This window comes from Leptosomus discolor, chromosome 1 (assembly GCF_034619465.1).
Source record: "Leptosomus discolor isolate bLepDis1 chromosome 1, bLepDis1.hap2, whole genome shotgun sequence".
Lineage (NCBI taxonomy): Eukaryota > Metazoa > Chordata > Aves > Leptosomiformes > Leptosomidae > Leptosomus > Leptosomus discolor.
In genome coordinates this window covers 205,851,079-205,874,849 of record NC_141391.1, presented here as the reverse complement: position 1 = coordinate 205,874,849, position 23,771 = coordinate 205,851,079, and the positions used below count along the sequence as shown (strand labels likewise).

Below are 23,771 nucleotides of genomic sequence, written 5' to 3'. Positions count from 1 at the left end.
TTTTTAAAACATTAATTTTTGGAGCAGGAACCACCAATTTACTCTGGGTACTTTGTGCCTTCCTGAAGCAGGACAGGGCTCTTAGACATGCAGCCAGTTAGGATATTTTTTAAGACAGGGAAGAAAAAAGCACCCGGAGCACATCTGTTTCCTTTCTGCTTTCTCCAGTGCTCTGCTGCTGACGTTCACATCCCAGATTCCTCCTGCTCCTTCCGTTCCTCTATGCCACAGCACACACACTCATCCATTGCTCATCCTTAGTTATCCCCTGTCTCTAATGTGCTGCATCCCTGCACACATCATACTTTTACCCTTCTTTGTGCACTTCTCATGCCACAGCTAGTTCTTAGAAGGAAGTTTGTGAAATGGCAGTCCCATTTCCCACCATTTTCACAGGCTTACCAAATAAGGGTAAGTAAGTTGTGCATAAAATATGCTTGAGGGAAATTTTCCATGAATTGCCTTCTGTCACTATGGCTGCTATCACTGATCAGATGGGGGACTACAACTTGCTCTCAATTTTTGATGGACACAGAAACAATACACTGTCAGGAGAGATGGTACCACCTACTTTGTCAGGAGCGGGACAGAATACAGTGTAGAAGCAAATGGCGATAAGTAGTAGCCTTTTCTGGGAAAAACAGATAACAATGATCATTTTTGGAAGGACTTCTTAACTACAGGCCACCCGTAGGATGATTCACAGTGAGAACATTAGGAAATGGCAGGCATACTGTGAGAATACTTTTTCCATCTGAACAAATAGTCTGATATGGGATCACAGTCATTCATAATAACCCATTTTAATTTACTTTTATTCGTTAGCTAATTAACAAATTAATATCCAGAAAATTAATTCTTTTCTAAAGAGGAAGATATGGTGTGTTCTCATACAGAACAGAGGATTAATGCCTCTTTATGTATATAATCTGAGATTTGACACTATTGAGCAGTAATTGATGTATCCATAACGCAGCTTAGTTTATTGCAAATGTTAGGATCCAAGCATTAAACTGAACCCCTACACTGCACTAGAAAATGATAGGGTATTTACCCTGCAGTGGTGGTATTATTGTTCAAATATTTACTGAAGTAGAAATGAAGTCACAACAAAATTATGACTTCTCAGTGCTATAAACCCTACAACAGTACTGCAAATTCTCATCTTTCTCTTCAGAAAGCTTACAAACCAAACCAGAAAATTGAAAAGGTGAATGAGACATACAAGGAAGCAGAATAGCTAGTGGGAGATTGGATAATCCTTATAAAAGGAGAATATGATTCTTAGCCATGCGGCTGTAAGGGTGAAAAGTGACCTTTTCCTAACCTAATCATTATAACGCTAGCATTTCCTGTGTTTTATAAAACAGTCTTAAAGAAAAGGCTTGGTGGGACTGCTGTTAGTGATTTTGCCTCCTTCATCTCACCAAAAAATTATTACGCAATCAGATTTTTGTAGTTTAGACTCAGTGTAGTATTCAGGAACGGGCTGGAAAAGAAAGCGTACATTATTCAGTGGTGAAGGTGTTAAATTGTTTTGCAAAGAATAAAAATATATTGTCCTTGAAAATGAGTGCTTGGCAGTGAAAGAGACTCTAGAGATATTAAGATAACATTTGCTTGGAAGGAAGGTCAGTTTGATAATACATTACCCTCTATTAACCTGGAAAAATACAGTAAAACCTGAGAGCACCATAAGGAACTCCAATATTTCTCTTTGCCGTACAATTTTGAGGCAAGTGATATATTTATACATGTCTGACAAACTATCGAGTAGACCTTTGGTATAGACATGATGTAAGAAGCTCTCTGAAGTAGAGGTAGCTTTTATGTTGATAATTCTACTATCAAAAAAGATAAAATAGAGGTAATACGAAAGATAAGCATGTATCAACATAAAGGCTGAACAGCCTTTACGGAACTCTTAAGTAGAAAATTATTCATACACTAGTCATACGTTTGTATGAGATATCAGTTAATGAATTAGTAATCAAAGATTACTCCATTTTAAATGCACTGAAGAATTTATACATCGTAGACTATTAGTAAAAATCCACTTATTTAACTGGAAATTATTTCACTGTTTTGATACATTTAAATTCTGCTTGGTACAAATATAATGCTTCCTGTCAGTAATTTTGCATAAAAGCATTAACTTGTAGTAATCCAGACTTCTTTGAAGTATCTTTATCTATCTCTGGAAGGTGCTGACCTTGTAAATCCAGTTAACTGCTTTCAGGATACGGCAAGATTTGAGGATTTATATGTACGTACAAATATGAACACATATAGAAGCTCTAGTAACTTGGATGAAGCAGTGAATGAGCCCACAGTTCATTACAACTGGCAGGATTAAGGACACAAGATGTTTAGCCAGAATCAGATTCTTCAGCATAAAGTTTGGGAGTGAATTTATACTGTTAACAGCAGCATCTGGGGTGGCTAATTGTAAACATTTCTTATGGGAAGCATTTGGATGCATATTGTTATAACAATATTATCACAGATTGAACTTGCTAAACAGTACATCATAGAAACACCTTCAGATATGGTGCCTGGCATTTGGTTCCCCATCCATGTTTTGAGTCTGAAATAAGCACACTGATTTTCAGAGGTGCTGTGTGCTGGCAGTTCCCATTGAGCTCCGTCAGCAGAACGTGGACCTGAGCAATGAATACACAAAAAAAATCCACAAATCAAAGCTTTTAGTCTTAGATTTAAATTAAGTTAATGACCTGACTGATAGTGAAATCAGATTTGCATTGATCTCAGAGTCAGCTGCTGAAGTTAGGCACCTGGATGAGCACTCTTTGTGAGTTTAGCAAGAAAAATAGAGCATTGATCAAACTATGATGAAAATCATGGTCTTAGTAAATAGTAATGCCCACTTCAGTTACAGGGAGTGTCCTCAGAAACTGTAATATCTCTAAATTCAAAATAAACTTTCAAGTTGTACCTCTATAGATTTAGAATGGAGACTAATGCTACTCATATGTCTTTGCACATATTTTTTAAGTGTCCAACTAACTACTGTTACTTTCACTGAGTAATAATTTCGTGTGTGACTAGTTACTGCTTGTCCTCATGGTGATAGCAATTCTCAAAGAAAGAAAAAAAGCTCTATTAACCATTTCAGTTCACAAGTACAACATGACTGCCTATTACTAAAATTTCCCAGTTACATATATATTTCAACATATAAAGACATTTGTCTTTGTGCTGCAGCCTCTTTGTAAATGCTCCATCCTGTTCCTCACCTCATTCATCTCCCTCTTTCCTTACTGACAGTTTATGTCAAGAATTAGCAGTTGCAATGGTGTGCAGTCGACAATGCTGCTGAAAATGTCTTCCACTGGGGACAGGTGGCACATTGCCAGGACTCCCAGGCGAGGACAGGAGCTGTTTGGTATTTACATCATGCTTTGCCATACCCTTATGCCTTTAGGCTGCTAGGGAACTGGCTGGGCTACTTTCCTCCTCCTGGGAGACATTACCTAGATAAATATGATGCTCTGTGTACGGAAATAAAATGTTGTGCATACAAAAGCAAATGTGTTGTAAATTTTGACCTCCTTTTTCTAAAGAAAAAAAAAGAGTTTCATTTCTGCATGAGCCTCTGCACACAGTGACACCTTTCAAAGTGATCCTAAATAGCTATGCAAACATGGCATACTTTTTTTATCCTGCTCTTCAGATCCAAGCATGTTTTATAACCCAGCTCATTCACACCAGGCATTTCAGGATGCGCAAGTACTTCCTGCAAGCAAAACCTAGACAGAACAGGCTTACATAATTTGTAAATAAAAGGCTGCCTTGAAAATTGGATCTTTTTCTTTTTATGTGGTCTTGCCTCCAAATTACTTATCATCTTTTAAATAATTACTTTTTTGTAAAGTGGCAGTTTTAACATCCATGCTATGTTTTCAGATGCTTGAAGAAGTGAAAAACTGTCTAGCTAGGAAGAGAACTTGCCTGCTCTCTAGCACTTTATGAGCAGCATTCATTTAAGGGTTTTTTTGCTATTGCTTTACTTACATTTTTAATCTGCAATTTTTCATGTTTACTGGATCAGCAAATAATCAAGGTCTTTAGATTTTTTTTTGGAATGTATTCTATTCTTCTCCCGAAAAAAAGTTAAATGCCTCTATTTAAATAGCTTTTACCACTATATGCAAAGTACAAATAAAATGTAAATAGTTTCTTCTACTAATCCACATCTGCCTGGGTGTAATTACATGATACATGCTGGTTAAGCACAAAAATTTTGAATAAACAGCTTTTTAATTAGGCATGTGCATTGGGTCACAGTAGAATTAAAATGGATTCTAAAAAATTGGTTCTATAAAAATGACACCTGCTTACTCAACAGATCTGATTCTTGGGTAAAGTTGCAGACATCTGTGTCACATCCTTCTGTTGGCCCTTGTAGAGGAAGCCCTGTTCGGAGATAGTGTGCCCAGTCCTTCCAATGATGGGGACAGATTTTAGCCTGAGTTAACCACTTCTACAGTGATGCATTGTAGATTACTGACTCAGTTGTGACAAAGAACTGACTTACATCTGGTGCTCAGGTTTTGTTAAGAGGAAAATTTAGGCCTATCTAATGCAAGTTGGAGTGCCTGAATGCCTAGAAATACATTTTGATTTCACTTTTTGTCAGATTTAATAAATAATTTTTGTAAAACTTTCTTTACGAGGTGAAGAGTGGGAAACAGTTCTCTCATGCCAGTATGAACAGAGGTATTTTTATGGGCTCTTCAGTGTTCTCACATACCAGCAAGTGGTCCTGAAATTATTTCTGAGTACAGAGGCAGCTGGGCATTATGTCTCCCAGTGGCTTTTTTTATTTCACTCTGACTGCCACAGTACTATCTATTAGATAAAGTTGTTATAGAGCTAATAATAAAGTGGTCATTTTTAATTTTAGCTTTTCCAATCAGTAACTGTTGTTATTATATGCATGTTCTCCCCAGGTTACATTCTTTGTACATTCTAGCAGTCAATTTAATGTTCCTTTTTAAAAGAAATAAGTTAGAATATTCTTGGCAGGTGCTTTAAGTATTTCACTGTTAATATGCAACAGTCATCTTACACTGCAATCTCCTTTAAGAAGTTATTATACTTCAGTGAATTTTATTTTAAAAATAAGGGTAATTATGTAATAAGTATTAACAAAAAGTAGGGCCATATTTTTTTCAAAAAGATAAATCAGACTACCATGAACTGCAGGATCCTAGGGGGTTTTTTGTCTATAAAAATTATGCTATGCAGATGTTAGCAGCTAGAGCCAAATTGTTTTTACAAGGTTCTATGGCAGGTCAGAGTACAAGAAAACAGAGAATTTCTGTTTATGCAAAAACTTTTGAAATATTTTACATCCAAAGAAATGCCTCTACCCATTCATAACAAAAATTACTTATTCACACACTGGTTTAACACCTATTGGAGGTGGAAGGAAGTTGGAATTCAGTTTCAGAATATAATTTGGCTGCTACAGTTTAATTAAATGATCCCTCATGCACTAGTTCTCTGTACCACTCTAGTAACTGTATGTGCACATGTAAAAATGTTTCTCATTTCTAATGAATCTTTGCCTCTTTCATGACTATCAATCTTGTGCCATTGTTATTAAAATTATCCCTTGTTTCATATCTCAGTACTGGAAACACGCTAACTCCTCTGAATTTATTACAAACGGGCTATAGTGCCAGCAATCTTGCAGCACTTTGCAGAAAGAGAAGACAAGGTCACTGCTAAGAAGTGACAGAAATAACTGGTAATGACAGTGTGGGTGGGCAGGTGAAGTGAAAGCTTCAACAATAAAGTAATCATGGTTCTAAAGCTCATGCAAAGTATGCATATGCAGAATGTAGAGTATACGGTTGAGAATTGCAAGTGGGAATAAGTAATGCTGGAGAAGTTAGTAGAGTTTACTTGGGCTATAATGCAGCAAAAAAAAAAAATGTAGCCTGAGTCTTTCAGAGCTGGTGCTTCCTGCGCTGTCTTGCCAAACCATGGGCTATGATTAGCTCCATTGGTATTGGCTTGTGCTGGCTTCAAGGGGGTAGCAGTACTGACCTTGCCCCCCACCAAATCATGGCATTCTGTCATATTGTAAGCACACAAACAGATACTAAGAGCTTGAGACAAAACCCGTCAAAAACAATGGAGACATTTCTACTAAACTTTGAATGTGATCATAAATTAACAACAAAGATCCAATTGCATTTTTTCATCTGCATTTAACTTCAAAGTTTATAGAATTCTAAATATTAAGAAGTATGCAACTCAGTACACTGAGGTACCGTAAAAAATTCTGGCCAGGGAACCAAGTGCACAAGAAACATTAATAATAAGAAATAAGCGAGATGTTTGTATACAAATGGTGGGAACATGGGTAGGAAAATGGAGGAACTTTGCATACTAGTGCAAGATGCGTATACAGATATTCTAGGGGTAAAAAAACATAGCAGAAACGATACCTGTAGTCACTGAATAATATAGGTTCTTCAAAAAGGAGGGAAATAGACTTGGTTGCATTACGTGAAACACTAGGATAATTTGTGATGTAATAAGTTATGTCAATAAAACAGATTCTGTTTGGATGCAGCACTTCAAGCACGAAAAAAGGTTTTTTGCAGAATTAATGCTTGTGGAAAATCCCCAGGATGTCAGATTTAACTCTGCAACATTATTGTAGAAAGGAATGTAAGTGAGAATGTATCATTAGAGGATGTTGAAGCTTACGAATTTCTTCACGAGTCACTAAACCAACAAAAAATAATGATACTTTAGATCTGGTTTTTGCTTTGAAATATGTAGATAATGAAACGTAACCTTTAACCAAGCATTCAGGCATTGAGTCCACTAACGTTACATGACAAAGTAAGTAATGGTCAGCAAACTTCAATAAGCAATACAAGCTAGTTAAAGAAATGGGGCTTCGTGGATATTTCTGTGAAGAAGACGTCAAATTTCATCAAGTATAACATATCATGTTGTATCTGATTACAGGGGACTAGGTTCAGCCATACAGGAAGTCCCCTCCAGACCTATGTTCCTAAATTTCTCAGTTAAACGCAAAGGCCTTAAGTAAAACAGAAGTAATTTTAAGACAGTTTCACAAGTTTGGTCGCTGTCAGTATTCTCTAACATTCTTTGACTCAGTGCTGAATTTGGACATTGGCTGCCAGAGAGCAGAACCTGTTCTTGTGACGATGTAGATGTTTGAGATGTAGGACAGGATATTTATTGTATGCTCTACTGGGTATCTATCTAACCTGATACTTCATCTAGAAAGTCTCATTAAGATATCTGCTTCATAGACCAGCCCTCCTGATCTCCCTCGTCGCTGAACAGTCTCAAGTAAGACAGGGTTGGTAGGGTGTATGTAGAGTTTGTACAAACTAGTGAGGATGATGAAACTGGGAAGAGCACTCAATAGTGAGGATGTTGAAGTACAGAGATGTTCAGCCTGGAGAAGAGAAGACTCAGGGGGGATCTTACTAATGTATGTAAATACCTCAAGGGAAGATGCAAAGAAGAGAGAGCCAGACTGTTTCGGGTGGTGCCCAGTGATAGCACCAGAGTCAATGGGCACAAACTGAAACACAGGAGGTGCCATCTGAACATCAGGAAACACTTTCTTACTGTCATGGTGACCAAGCACTGGAATAGGTTTGCCGGAGAGATTGTGGAGTCTCCTTCCTTGGAGACATTCCAAAGCCACCTGGACATGATCCTGAGCAACTGATTCTAGGTGGCTCTGCTTGAGTAGGAGGGTTGGACAAGATGACCTCCAGAAGTCCCTTCCAATCTCAATCATTCTGTGATTCTGTAAGCAAGCTCCAGTCATTTTAGTAGGTTTAATTCTGAAAGCCAAGCAAAGTTTGATGCTTAATATAAATGTTCTGCATAACTTCAGAGATACCCACTCACTGTGAAACTGTGATTTCTGGAGGCAGACTACGGCTTGCTCAGAAAATCAGGCAGGAATTATAAAGGGGATCACTATTGTGCTTGTCCATATGCACCCATTATTATTAGAAGCATCAGGAGAGAACAAGCAGAAAAGATGCCACAGGAACCTTTCAGGGAGTTTTCCTAAAGTAGAGAGGTTTTGAACTTTGCATTAATGTGGCACTGGCTCTGTAATGCTCTTAACTTATCTCTCTCTTCCTACCAAATGCTGCATACTTCTCTCTGTGTCAGCAATGAGGAACTCTCAGCCTGGAAAATGAGTTAGATTTGGAGAAACTTCTACAGTGCAGAGATTTATTTGAAGGATTTCTGAAATTAACCCGTTTTATTCCTCCTTCATGTTTCATGATCTGAAACTCTATTTCTTCCCAGTTTAAGACCACTGTAGCTATTTCTTTGAGTTGAACTGGATGACTCATGCTTTTTTCCCCATCCCTCTTAACCTTCAGCTGTATGTTCTCCATATGACAGCACAGCATCATGGGTCCCAAATGGTTCAACTGTGAGTTACAACTTCAGTGCCTAGACATGTTATTCATGTTATACCTTGGAAACCACGAAGATCTTTAAAAATGTTGACTCAGGAAATTATGAAGAATTTTCTGCTGTCCTGTGAGGGATCATTATTTGAAGAAGGAGTTCTTACCCAAGACCTTCTAATGCTCTTTTGCCTGTTTGGTGACTGGGGAAGGGGTCTACTTGGCCTATATATTTCCTGACCACATTCCCTGTGCGCAAGCTAATTTTTTTCATTGGAGACTTATGTAATGTCAACTAGTTTATCTGATTTTCTGATTTAAGAAAAACATATTGTTTTATGTTTTATATCATAGCTAATCCTGTACAAATGCATAAAGTGAAGGAGTGAAAACAGACAATGATTTACTTGCCCAACACAATAAATGCATTATGACTTTTGCACCCTGCTTAAATAATGCAAGAGAGGATGAACAGATTGGTCTCCTCCCACGACATATCTGCATTGTTAGCATTCAGGGAAAGAAAGACCGCATGTATTAAAAAGTTGCAAGGGTACTATTAAGGCATAAGCTACTGAAACAGGAGTAAATGCGTTGAAGAAGTCTCAGTTCAACATTATCAGTCCTATTATGAGCAATGTCAGCCTTACTGCCAATGTGGAAGCCAGGGATGAGAGTGCAGGTAAGATCTTTCTATACCAGGGAAGGACCAAATCACAATGCAGACATTGCCATGCTAATTTAGTACAGTACGTTCTTTCTGTCTTTTAAATATCAATTTTCGCAAACTGTTCTACTCTCAGCTCCTTGAGGCAGAAGCATTGGAGTTCTTTCAGCACTGCCTATGAAGTGACCTTACTGCTTTTGCTTAGAGTTAGAAATCTATTTATGATGCACATTTAAGACAGTATTTGCAACTAATGTTTCTGTAAGTAATATTGACAAACATTTAAACAAACTCTCTTAGCATTTTTTCCCTAGATGCTGGCTGAAGAAATCTTTGTCTGAATCACAGTTTGTGCATGTGCAATTAATTACTGTCAGGCTGTTAGGCAGGCTGATCCCACGGGAATTGTCCATTTCATTTTCACATAGAAACAGCCTTTGCCTTTTGTTGTCACATAGAAGCAGCTCTTGAACTGGCATCTCGATGATGCTCTTTTTCCTCAGTTTGCTTGGTTAGATCTTCTGGTTGAAGTACTTGAAGGATATAATTTCATAAATACTCTTGAAGCAATTCCACACAAACCACCTCATCCTCCTTAAATCACTGTTATTTTATTGCTGAATTTTGAAATACCATTAAAAAATATTAGGATAGGTCAGTTATTGAACTGTGTACCATGTAGACACCTCACAGTGTTGTCTGTGTAATTGATTATTTGTTCCCAATTAATGGTGGGATAATAAGACGACCTTCACTTAGAAAAATACTTTAACTTGTGAAGTTCTCGAACCAAGCATTCCTCTCCTTTGTTATAAAGATGCAAACTCTTTTATTAGAGTGGAAACTGACTGTGGATCACCAAACTATTCTGAATATCATTTGCACTAGTTACTCATTTTTATTTTAATATTAACCTTAACAGTACCGTAAAATAAATATATAGATCCATTCTAACAACAAGAAGGAACTTGAGCTTATTTCTGAAATTTTCAGTAACAGAAGCTGGTTGGTGCATGAGCAATACAGAGATCTATAAATAGCCTGTTGACTTAAAGTATTCTACTTTCATATATGCTCTGACTGGTAGCTCTGTACTATACATGAGGAAAGATTTAGAGGTAAAAGCAGTATTTTTATTTTTATTTGACCAGCTGTTCTAACCAAAAAAATTAAACTGATTTTCAGACATTTGCCTGGATTTTTCTAATAAAAAGCTATTATACCTACCTACAAAATTTGTCCTATCGTTGTCCTTGAACCATCATAGCTACAACAAAATACCACTAAGCATCTCTACGATATGCAAAATACAGTTTAGTTCATGCTTAGAATGGGAAATGACTGTAGCAGTCCTGGATACCTGATGGCAAGTAATGACATTTAATAGGAAACTGTCAATATCATAATCAATGCAAAAAGTATTTCCTTGTGCACATACATGCACAGTCTTGCATCCCTATTCATTGGTTCTTAAATCCATGATTGTTTACAATTTCCTTTTTTCTTCCTTTTACGCCTCACCAAACTGTATTTCTTGATAATCAACCCTCAAAGTAAACTTCCATTGTATCTTATAAAAAAGTAATCTGTGGACTACACTGAAAGGCATCAAAAAACAGGGAAGAAATGTTAAGAACAGGTGTATGTCTGAATCCAGCTTAATTCTCCAGCTGTGACCTTCCACAGAAAAGACATATCACTGTCATTTTCAATTTATATTACATTTGCTGGCAGACAAATTTTACTTTTTTTCTCCACTAATGAAGCCAGTATGGTGATCTAATTTATTTTATTCTTTAACAGAGTTCTAGCTTATAAATAGAAATTTGCACTGTTGCAACTGAAGTTGTCTCATGTTGTCACTATTTTTTCTTCTCTTTCTAGGTGATGTCATTGTCTATATTAATGAAGTTTGTGTCCTTGGACATACTCACGCAGATGTAGTCAAACTCTTCCAGTCTGTTCCTATTGGTCAGAGTGTCAACTTGGTGCTATGTCGTGGATACCCTTTGCCCTTTGATCCTGAAGATCCTGCCAACAGCATGGTGCCACCCCTTGCAGTAATGGAGAGGCCTCCGGTAGTGGTAAATGGAAGACATAACTATGAAACTTATTTGGAATACATTTCTAGGACTTCTCAGTCTGTTCCAGACGTAACAGATCGACCACCACACTCCTTGCACTCCATTCCAGCAGATAGTCAGCTTGATAGCACATTCCCACCACCTGCCCATGATGATAATGTATCAATGGCTTCTTCTGGGGCCACTCAAGCTGAACTCATGACCTTAACCATTGTGAAAGGGGCCCAGGGCTTTGGCTTCACTATAGCAGACAGTCCTACAGGACAGAGGGTGAAGCAAATTCTAGACATTCAGGGATGTCCTGGTTTGTGTGAAGGTGACCTCATTGTTGAGATCAACCAGCAGAATGTACAGAACCTGAGCCATGCAGAAGTAGTGGATATACTTAAAGAATGTCCTGTTGGAAGTGAAACTTCTTTGATTATCCATAGAGGAGGTAAGTTTGGAAAGTCTGTACAATTACAAAAATGTGTGTAAAAGGTTCTAAACCATAAGACATACATATACTCACTACATCCTTGTGTGCTAGAATGGAAATTAATTTCCATGTTGTGGGAGGTAACACCATTGGTTCTGGAAAAGTGTGTCTGCAATTAAGCATCCTAGGCAAAATCTAAGTTTGTTGTACATATCTTTTTGCATTTTGAGTGTCAATGGTCCCACCTCTGTTTAAGGGCAACACTAGAGCAGTTCCAGACCTTCCACCCCATAATAGTTTGAATGGTGTCTGCAGCAAACTCTTACAGTCCCAAAGCAGAGCTGCAAGCTTTATATTTAATTGCATATGTTGACTCATTACAGTAAATCAAAATCAGAGAAATCTATTAGCTCGTTACAAGGTTACTGGTTTTGATGAGACATTTTGCCTCCTTTTCCTTCATTGTAAAAGTATTGTGCAATGATTGTTTTGTTTCTTTCTTGACAAGATCAATAGTATGTTTTTCTCTGGTAAAAAAAAATAGCTTCTAGCAACTTAGTTTTTCTGACCAGCCTAACACAGTAAGCTTGAATATACACCACTGGAAAGCAATAGTCAAGACTTATCTGTAAGGAGGCAATAATAACAGAGGAAGCCTTAATACTCTGACAGCGATAACTAATTTCATAGCTTTTACTATTTTAGCCAAACAAATTTTCTTCAATTGTTTGAGATGAGCAACCATCAAAATTTATTATTACCTGAACAGAATAATGATGGAATTTTTTTAATTAAATATCTTTGTTCCTCTAAAGGCATTTGTATGTCACTGAATGTATGTCACTCTGTGCTTCAAAAGGAAAAAAAAAAGGTTCTGTACAAAAATACAAATTACTTTCCTTCTGAAGATTAGAGGCTGGGAAGTGAAGCTTTAGTGTTTGCGTATGCCAAATGTTTGTCATTAGAAAACCTACAAATCCTTAGAATAAGGAATATAGTAACATTTTATCAAACTGCAGAAATAACAAACATAAGGTGATTTAAATATCTGTAGATTCATGTAGTCAATAAAGTATTTTTCATATCTATATTTTTAAAAGTTATTTATAAGAGGCAGAATCTGACATTTCTTTTGAATGACATCAAATTAAGAGTGATAAGTAAAGGCCAATTTGTGTCACAATAGTATATGATTATATGGTACAGTGTATAGTATATATTATATTGCAGAGGTGCTATATTAGATGGTATTAAATGTAATTTTATTTAACATCTATTAAGAAACTAACAGTGGAGTAAGCAACATTTTTTTCTGAAGAAGCTGACAAATTAGGGAGAATTGCATAGCAAAAAAAGAGTATAAAGGGGATTAGAAGGGTTAATGTAACCCCAAAAGATGGAATTTTATTTTGAAAAATGCAAGCTGATCTCCCTCTAGAGGAAAACAATTCAGAACACCAGTCTTCAGAGAGAAGTGCAATGTGACATCCAGTGTGCTGAACAAGTCTGAGTAATAATAGACAGGAAAATAGGTATTTCAGCAATTGGTGCGGGACAGCAGAAAAAAAACCCTGAAGCAGCAACATACACAGGCCTATGAGGATAATTCCTCTCTCTCAAGAGAATTTCTTCTTTAAGCATCAACTCATGATCAAAACAAGGTGATCAACATGATAGTTTTACAAGTTCTGCTACCTTAACTGAGCTGTGGTTATTTTCTACATATCACTGTGGCAGTGGCAGACAAGAGATACTGCACTGAGCTCAAGTCTCAATAAAAGCAGTGTAAGTTATGTACACCATCTTGTCTTTTTTCAGGCCAGACACTGAGGTACAGATAGTTTGTGTCAGCTGACACAAAATACTAGGTCCCAATGCAGTAACATGTTCCTGAGTCTTAACCCTCTGTTGCTGAGGCAGGGGGTCGTTTGTTACTTTAAACAATGCTAAAACAGTGGCTGAGACTAAAGCAACTGCTTGTGATTAAACTTAATGGGATGATACAGAACAAATTAAAGTTTACTATCAGAAATTTCTGTACCTCACAAATGAGGAATATACCTTAATGCAAAGTTGTTAAACTAGTTTGAGTGATTCAAAAGAAGTTAAAAAACACAGTGGATGAGACAAATCTACTCTACCTGAGAGATGGCTAAAACATAGCTTAACAGAAATACAAGAACTGTTTTAAGGTGCCAGACTGGGATTTCTTCCATAAATTCATAGGAAACTGGAATCCATGTGATCAAATATACATCTATAATGCGGGTAATTATATGTATGCTAGTCATCATATCTTCTTTTATAGTCCCTGGGCAGAAATAGGCCTTTCTAGGGTGCAATTTGTAACATTGCAAAGTAGATGTTTCAAATAAGTCAGGTATACCCTAAAAGTATATATTCTGCTTGACTGACTATATAAAGGGAATCGAGGATGACTGGTTCGGATGTATGTGTCTATCTATCCCACATGTTATGAATAAGAAACAGATAAGATTTGGTCATGTGAGATAATCTGAACACAAAACAAAATTCTAGTACTAAGAGAAACCTGCTATGATTCTAAAATATTTAATCTGTGTCATCATTGAAGCAAGGCATACTTTCTCATTACTCATGGATCCAATTTTTATTTTATTATCTCTAATGTGTAATGATACTTGAACAGCACCATGCTTTTCCATCATTACCCTATGCATCCTGTCTTTAGCATCTCATTTTTAAGATTAAGAACAGAGTACTATTCCTGCCTATGGAAGAGGAAGGGTATGTTTTACATAAGGTTGTGTGTTGCCTTATAATGTATTCTCTCTGATATGAATATGGCCTGACTGCATAGTTCACTGTGGCAAATCCGTTTTTGTAAGTGATTTAATTTCTCTTTCTCATCCAGCAATTTTAGCTACATTGCAGACAAGAAACAGATTGACATTGGCTGAGGTATGTTCTCACTGTAGGAAAAAAGCATCTTGTACAGGAAAATATGCTTTCTCATATGCATATACTATGCATTCTACAGCATTTAAAAAGCCATTGTCCCTCAAGCCTAGGAGGTCAAGAGCCAGAGTATGCAGGGGAAGGAAAGACGCATGTTTCAAAAAGATGGAGGGAATAGCAGTACTCAAGTTTAAAGAGGCCACTAAAAAAAACTGCCTAAACCAACACCAAACAGACTTGTCACGAGATACAATCCAGCTGGAGGAAGTCTCGCTGAATTTGTAGTGAATTCATCTTAAAATTTGTAAAGCAGAAGTAGTAATTTACCTGCTTGTTAAAAAAAAAAAAAAAAAAATCATGGAAATAACATCATAGTATATCAAAGAAAATACAAAGCAGCACTTGTTCAGATGACAACCTTCTTTCTGTTTATTAGTCAGGTTCTTTGCTGAACACACATGCATTGCTTAGTTTGGTTTCTTTGCATTTGTTTTTGCTGACCAGCCATATAGTTTCCACTGATTACTATAAGCTGACAGAAGTGTTCATGCCGAAAAAAAAATAAAATGAAAGGAAAAGATGGTGGAAAATTGTTGCCTGAAAAAAAAGGGAAGAAAAAGGTATGAAAGTGTTTGTTACCCAAACAGATTTACTCCTTTCCAGCTTTACTTAACCTTCACGCTTCATCCTCAGCTTCTTCAGCAGTCTGCATTGTGTATAGGCTGCTGAAATAGTGTGGAAAATCTCTCAAAAGTCAGTCTTTCTGAATGCAGGCAGAGCAGAAATTCTGCATTAGTCCAGAACTAAATGGCTGAAGCAGTATGTACCAAATTTATGTAGAGCAAAATATTCACTAATTAGGACATCAAAAATTGGTTTTGGTGTGTTCTACTAAACGAGCATTCCAACTACTTGACATATGCCATCTCTTTTGGAAAGTACGTTTGAAATTTATGAACCTATATACAGCAGCCCAGCCCCAGAAGTGTTCCTGTCTAAAAGAGAACAGACACATTCAAATGCAGATTCAACAGAACTATGTCCGAAACACTGTTGTTAAGGAAATCTGAAGACAACCCAGGACTGATTCATGAAGCTATGGCAACTCCTAAACAATGCTGTGAGTGGAACATTAAAACTAAATGCAAAAAGTGGAAGCCTGACAGTATTCCTACCTCAGATGGCTATTGTATAATGGTGGAATCCAAACAGGCTCTGAGAAACTGAGACTGTTATTACAAAACAGAGCCAGAGAACCGCTGCACTGTCTACACTGGTTAATTCTTGGCCCAATTCTGGCATGGGACTGGAATAAGCAGCCAGTTTCACCCTGACACGGTATAGGACGTAGCATGGGCCACACACAATGCACAAACAGTCAAGATGAGGAGGGAGAATTTAACTATGTAAATGTAAACTGTGGGAATAAAAGGATGGCCAAGTATCTTTCTCAGATTTTGTATAAACTCCAGTAGAAGTTTATAACTCCTTAAGAATGCTAACAGATACCAGTACATCACATGAAGCATCAGCAATTTCCAAAACAGACAGAAATTTCACCAAAAAAAATATTTCTGCCAATTCTAGTGAATAAGCCTAGCTCCTCAAAATGAGCAGACTTCAATGGAAGGAATACTGCATCATCAGTGCCCTTTCCATGGACTGAGCTCAGATTTACCTCTCTACCACAGAGATGACAAATTTTTTTTGTCCAGGCTTGCTATACGATGTCTTTCAATTCCTCTGGCCAGGAAAACTCATACTTCTTTTTCTCCAAGTTACCCTCTCTCTTGGGTAAGCTGCACAAGGTAAAGCTGCAGGCAGCACCATCATCCTGCTAACACTAGTCTGGCCCAGGCAGTTCTGATCTCCTAGTTCCATGATCTCAGCCCACCACTGAGATCTCTAGAGCTTTGATTCTGCTTCTGCAGTTCTTCGTTCCAAATATTAAGAGAGTATCTGGTGCAAACTGGGGAACCTGTACCTCATGGCTTGATCATCCCCGATTCAGGACTTTCTAGTCAAGAGTACTGAGGGTTTGAAGAAATTAAATTGTTAGGAGGATGGTGTAGGTTTTTGATTTGGGACTTTCAGAGGTTTCCTATCATCCTACTGTCTCTACTCTTTTACATTCCTGAATGGTGAATTTTTTCATTCCAGTTGCTTCCTAAAGGAACCCAGTCTTGGTTTAATTTCTACTTATGGATGCACTGAATTAACAGCAGTCTGTTCATGCTTACTTTTTCATGAAGGTATGCTTCTTTTTGTTGTCTCTGACAACAGACATTGGGAGATACAAGGTCTGGTATCTCTCCTGCTTCCTGCCATAATTTCTTCTCTCCAGACAGTGACTCCAACCGTACATTTGCTCCTGATCCCTTTTACCCCATTTCTTGGGAGTATTTTAATGTTGAGAGGAACTTAGATCCATTTGGCAACATCTGCATTTTTAGCCCTGCTGTATTCTTAAATGCACATATATCTCTTGTTTATGAGTTTAAGGGACATTTGATCCCACAAAGGGAATGTGCACGTGAACCTAATAGTGAACCACTGACCCACTTGAAATTAACCATGTGTACGACTGAAACCTAGAAGTCAATGAAATAAACTTCTGTCCAACATGCTGCTAAAACATCCTCTCAATTTCTTCTTTCCAATTTACCACAACGTTTTGCTTTGCCATCCTTCTGTGAAGTGCTCTCTTGTTTCTGGGTCTGTCTGCTTTAAAACCAATGGAAAACAAAAGCTTGTAGCTGACCTTTTTCCTTTCCATCTCAAAATTATGAGCTTTTACATGACATCATAAATTCAACAGTTTCCTCAGCATGAGTTCTCTGTAAATGTAACCTTCTCATGCTGGCTTTTCAGTTGTTTCTCTTTTTTTGCTCATTTTTGTTGCTGTTATTAGCTAGTAATGCCAGAAATATTTAATGATCAAAAATATTTTGCGTCATGCTACTTGTCCACTTCATTGACTTCGCTGTTAGATGTCATGTTGTCCTTTTCCCCACCCCTAGCCTTGGCCACTTGTCCCTTCCTCTCTTCCCTACATAGAAATCAATATTTTGTGGAAGGTAGTTTCATAACAGCCTTGTGAGAGGGGCAGTTGCCTTTCCTATGTTAACTCCAGAAATAAAATCTCTGGAAGATTTTTAGAAAATAATGTTACCATGCAAGAAATACTGCTGTTAGATTAACATAACTCCTGGAAGCACTGCCTTCCCAACTGATTTTTACAAGGCACATCTCACCTTAAGAGTATCGTATTTTTAGCTGTGAGATATTTACTTTCCTAGTAACCTGCAAAATATTTATATCCTTTTTATCCTGCACATTTGAACTGTTTTATACTTTGGATTAACTTGAAATACTTTTTAAGCATCTTGTGGTAATCATCTGGTATAGAATATATTTTAATAAATATTTTGCATGTTATAGCAGGTAAATGAAAAATGAGTTACATATATGGCCTAGTTTATGAAGGGATTCAATCTAAATCTTGTTAGTATGAGAAATGGTAATCTTCAGTAGCACAGGGAATGACAAATTTGCACGGAGGGAGTCATGACAGTAGATCAGTTACCCTAAAATTCACACTAGTGAGACTTTCATATCTTTTCTTATATAGCTTTGATTAGCAGTGAAACAGTGTGCAATTGCTTCCATATTTCTGAATAAAAGAAAAAGAAACCATAGACCTCCTTAATGAATATGGATTCCTGAAAAAATAGACATCAATAATAGTTAGCAGCTATTACACTGTATTAATGGAAGTAGTATTAATTGCATTGCGTTTCAAAGTGGTAGTGTTGCAGTTTTGCTGCTTCTTTCCTATTAATGTTTGTGCAATTGTGGTACATTTGTGGATAATTTTGCAAAACATTAGATAAATCTTTTTTACATATATTGCATAGAAGGTTTTTAATGACTATTAGCGAGCATTTTGTTTCAAAAGTACTTTTATTATTGGTGAAACTGTTTTCTAATGTAGGCTTATATGGTCTGTATTAAATTTGAACAGTGCTTCTGTTACAACTTATGGGGACACTTCTCCTAGGGATGTGTGTGCTTGACTTATGGTGACATTAAGAGGAGTTACTCTGCACACTGGAGAAATAGGTCCCTTTAGAAGACCTTCTAGCAAAAAGAAATACAAGTGTGTAGACATAGATTCTCATCATTACATGTCATAAAGAGGTAACTGCCATTGCTCCATTAAATTCTTATGCCCAAGATAAGGCTACAGACAGTAAGCAGTCAGATATTATCATTATTAGGTCTACACAGAGACTTGCCATGCACCTAGGCTTTGTGCAGAACTGCAGGAACTCTGCCTTCAGGACAGTCAACTACTTGTCTCTGTTGAGGAGTGCGGGGCACGTTTGCATTTAGTAGCTGCAGCCCTCCTCACTGCTAGAACACAAGAGATCTGTTGGCAGCAGTGCAGACTGATTTCAGACTTACTGATATTAGTGAATGAATTAATATTGATTGAAGAATAGTTTGTTTGAGAAAACAGAATTTTTGGCTTGCCTATGCTGGAATTTGGCCAGGCCAGAGAAGTTTCTCCTCTGTTCTTGCAAGCAGTGTTATGAGAAATCTCACCGGGTTATCTTGGACTGTGTATCTCAGTGAAAAATGGCATCTTTTGAAGCCAAATACCTCCCGAGCATGGTACATGGGAAAACTGGGGCATGAAGAAACTCTTTTTTTTCCTAATTGCCCATAGTCTAGTCTCTGTGTGAATCTAGCCTTCCTCAGAGCATGTCTGGGAGATCTCAGCCTAAAGTGGGAGAACTACAGAGCTGAACTCTAAAAAAGTACCATATAACCTGTGCTTTGTACTGAGGCATGTCAAAAGCTTAGTCTAAATGTGTTGAACAATGTTTCTGTTGGTTCAGTATAATGTAATGTCCTATTAAAAACATTTGTTGGGTTTCCAAATCTGTTGTCAAAGTACATTGTGTAGACATTGTGACATCGTGATTTGTAATATAGTGCAATATTTTATAGTAATAAAGTAAGCTAATATACTATGAAACAAGTGAGTACATTATCTATTGTGCTACAGACATAAGACACAGCTCTGGGGAGATGGGAAGATGTGATTTTCAGGCACTTCTTAAGCCACTTACAAGAGCCACAAAACTCTCTTGGCTCCTACGGTTTGCCTATCCAGTAAAAACACAGAAAGTAAATTAGTCTTCTAGATGAGGTATTTATCCCTGTACAATTCTTTAAGCAATTTTCTTTTGCATTCTTAAAAAGGGAAGGAAGGCTTTAACAATGGCTACACTTGCCCTCTGTGAGTAATGCTCAACTTCTGTATTTTTTTATAAACCAAAAGCATAGATTTATTAAATGCAACACTGCCCTTCTCAGGAAGCCTTTGGGTGACTCATAATTCAAACACAATCAAAACCAACACCAATATCCTGCATCCATACACCTTTGCTGTGTCACCTTCAGATTACAGTATAAAAAAGGATATGGAAGCCAAAGCTGTCAGGCACAAACTCTGAAAGTTGACTCCCAAGTGTGTCAAAACAGATTTTTAAAACAAATAAATTGCTTTCCAAAGCCAGATTTCTCATAACTTGGAACAGTATTTCAGAGTATAAGAAACATACTGTGCAGTTTTCCTGTTTTGTAAATGAGAAAAATGTTGACTTTTTTTTATTTTGTACCTTTTATTACCTTGAGCTAAAAGAAGGCAAGCTTTCTATGCACACATTCTTAAGGTCACCTTATTTTTAGTGTATATTTCAGTTAGTTGCAAATTATATTTAATGGACATTTTAGAATATTTTTTTTCTGTAATGTTAGCATTTTTATGGCATTTCATGTGTTCTAGATAGAAAGCTTCTAAAGATCCTGTGATAATTAGAAAAAGACTCTATATGTATGAATAAAAGCACAGACTCAAAACCTTTGAACAACAAAATATTTTAATGATCTTTAAATTCATTTTATCAACTAATTTCCGTTTCCACAATGAACTGTTTTTTTCCCTAGCAGAAAGTTTGCTAATATTTTAAAAGGAAGATTATGATGATGGTGATGGTAATAATAATAATAGAGTTTTTCTGAAAGAATAAAAAAATTCATTAAATAATACTTCAGGGATTAGTTAGCATCATAGAAAAGGTTTGCTGATTATGGGAAATACCGCAGTATTATCTGCATATATTTTAATAGCTTAACTAAATACATTTGTCAATACAAAGTCAGCATCTTTTTCTTGCTATCCATGTAAAATAATTTCTGTCTTTTAAACTATTTATTCTCAATAAATGTGATTCTTTTAGGCATCTAGGGCCAAGCAGTGCCTCTCTACTGCAGTATATCTGAAGTAGCGTGGAAGACACCTTATTCTGTTCCTTATAGAAAAAAAGGATGACCAGGGGAGAAACTTGTTCCTTTTTATTTTGTAAATATGATCCTAGTGGGATAGTGTATCAGAAGACTCAGTTGCTCTTTTGCATAGCTCCTAAGCCTCACACTAGTTAACATGTAAGGTTCTCAGGAACAAGTATCAGGAATTATTAAAAGAAGATGGAAAGATTCTGGCAGAGTAATTCAACTGTGTAACCAAAATGAGGGATGATTACATCAAGGTGAGGTCCTAGAGCAGTCCAGACAGAAGTCTGCGGAAAAGTCCACACGGCTTTGATCTGTGGCCAGTGAGAGCCAACGGATGTGGTACAACCAAAGACAGCCATCTCCATCCAACTTCTGCCCTTCTTCACTAGCTTTTTCCATGTTTTACCAGGGTCCTTCCTCAGTCTGTATGTTTATTGCTTGTCAATCTGGCTCCATTTTCCTCCCTTTGAGCAATTCAGAGAAGCTGTCATTCTTGAATATCAGCCCAGTCTTTGAACTTAGCCTTGCTTTGAGCAGGAGGTTGGACTAGATGAACTCAAACTGTCCCTTCCAATCTGAACACTTATATTATTCTGTGGTTCTCCATCTTTCTCGTGTTTGGGGCCCAAGGTGATAAAAGAGAGGTCTCTGACTGATTGCAGTAAATCAACATCTGAATAATTTTAAACTTCTTCCACAGTACTTCTCAGAGAGAAAGAGAAGTTATTTAATCTTGTCTCCTTATTACACCGTATTAGATGTATTTATATAAAACAAAAATGTTTCTTTATATATGAAAGTTCTTTAGAAATCGATGCAAACAGAAAGAGTTAAGACATGCTTTTTGATTTCAGCTTGCCAGATGTTTTCATTGAGATTACATACACAACAAATTATTCTCAAACTGTATTTGAAAAATAATGCAGTGTTTATTTATTGTGTAGCATTCCTGAGAGATCTCAATGGCTTATGGGGTTGAGTCTAAAACAGGAACAGCTAGATAGCCTGATCCAGCTAACATTCACCACATGGCCATCAGCTACAATTATTTCTACTAAGTTAATCTTAATAAAGCAAGAGGTTTATCTTGTAACTTGTTCGTTGTGCACCAGACTTTCAATTTTATCAAGCCATTCACCCTAATAGATGCATTGTACTAAAAGAAGAACCAGCTATATACACTTTCAATCAAAATGGCCCTTTTCAAACAGTCATCTCATGGCAATTAGTTTTGAATGTACGTTTTTACACGCCCTTAAAGGCAGAGAAGCTGAAACTGTTCTACATGCCACATACTTCAGCCTGTCTTCCCAGGCTTGCCTTGCAACACATCCCGTTGTTATCAGGGATCCTGTGTAGACAGCTACGGGGCATCCTTCCTCATCTGAGCTGGGCAGCCAGCAGGGATCCCTGTATGATGAGGAAAACAGGCACCTCTAAGGTGCCATTCAGCTACTGTAAACATCTGAAGTAGCTGAAATGCATAATGTTCTAAAAGATACTGTTCTTCTCTGTTGATTATTAAAGTTTTTAAAAACTCATCTACCAAACTTCCATATTTAATTTTCCCCTCTATTTGGTCAAGATGAATCCGAACTTAACTGTAAAAAAGTTGGATTTCTAATCTACACTAGTCAAAATACTAACCCTTACAGTCAGTGGTGGGAAACAGGCACCTGTATCGGATGACTTATGTCCTTTTATTCAGCCATTGCTTAAGCAGCTTGTTCTCTTGAGTCTGCCCATCATGCTCCACTGATTACACAGAAGTCTGGCTGAGGACCTTAGCTTAGTTGCCCAGCCAGCCAGACAAGGGTGTATGAGATGAGTCCTGGCCCCACACCAGAGGCAAGCACCAAACAATGGAAGGTATTAAAAAAAAACTGTGTTATCACAAAAGTTGGAATTTTTCTCATGCGGTATAGCTAAACTTGGAATCTCATTTATGCTACCATAGAAAGTAATCTGGGTTTCTTTATGAAAAGGAAGTTATAAGTGTGGGCTTGCAGAAAATAGATTATTTCATACTACATATACGTATTAAAATTGTTATTAATGTTACAAATTTGATTATAAAAATTAATTGTTGCAACAGCCCCACTCCTTATTTTAAAATGGAAACATAGTATGGCTTACATTGAATTGAAAAATTGGTTAACTGATTGATCTTTTAACATAATTATAAGTAGGAAATCAGTGAGGGAATTTAATGAGCTTCCTCTAGGATGAGTTCTTGGCTTTTGAGTATATTACACTTTCTATGAAGATCCTGTAGAAAACATAAAATCAATACTGATAAAGTTTGCAGGTGGCAGTGAGATTGGTCCAAGTCATTGGACAGATGACACATTACTGATAAAGAGCAATGTGGAATACTTAATAAATTAAGCATCAGCAAAAAGGAAGCATTTTTATGCAGTCAGTGTAAGTTAAATCCTGAAACACAGAGCAAAGAATGCAGTCCAAACTTTTGAATCATTATGGATAATCAGCTGAGCATAACATCACAATGAAAAAGGCAAATTCAGCACAATTTCTTAAAATAAAACTTATTGTTTATATATTTTTGTCAGTAAGATGCCACTGGTAAACTATGTTATTGCATTTATTATGGTTAGTAACAAAATCAATGAGATCCTGTTCCAGATAATTTTTCCCAGCTTCTTAAGTTCCTTTTTTTTTTTTTCCATCTTTTTTTCCATTTTCCACATTTACGTCAAAGTTATTACATGACACTTTTTTTGCATGTACTATGCAAAGACCAAGCCTCTTACAGGACTCTTGTCTTTAACTAAAGTTTCTATTATTGTTAGTAATGACCTGAAACATGGGTTTCCTCT

General features: G+C 36.9%; 1 protein-coding gene across 4 annotated transcripts in view; it reads left to right on the top strand.

The window, feature by feature from the left end:
- Window positions 1–23,771, top strand: part of MAGI2 (membrane associated guanylate kinase, WW and PDZ domain containing 2) — a 764,770-nt gene that overhangs the window by 631,110 nt on the left and 109,889 nt on the right. For all 4 annotated transcript variants that reach the window (XM_086474407.1, XM_086474391.1, XM_086474398.1 and 1 more), the window contains exon 10: window positions 11,011–11,646. In XM_086474407.1, coding sequence (XP_086330533.1) covers window positions 11,011–11,646 — 636 coding nt within the window. The remainder of the gene's footprint in view (window positions 1–11,010; window positions 11,647–23,771) is intronic.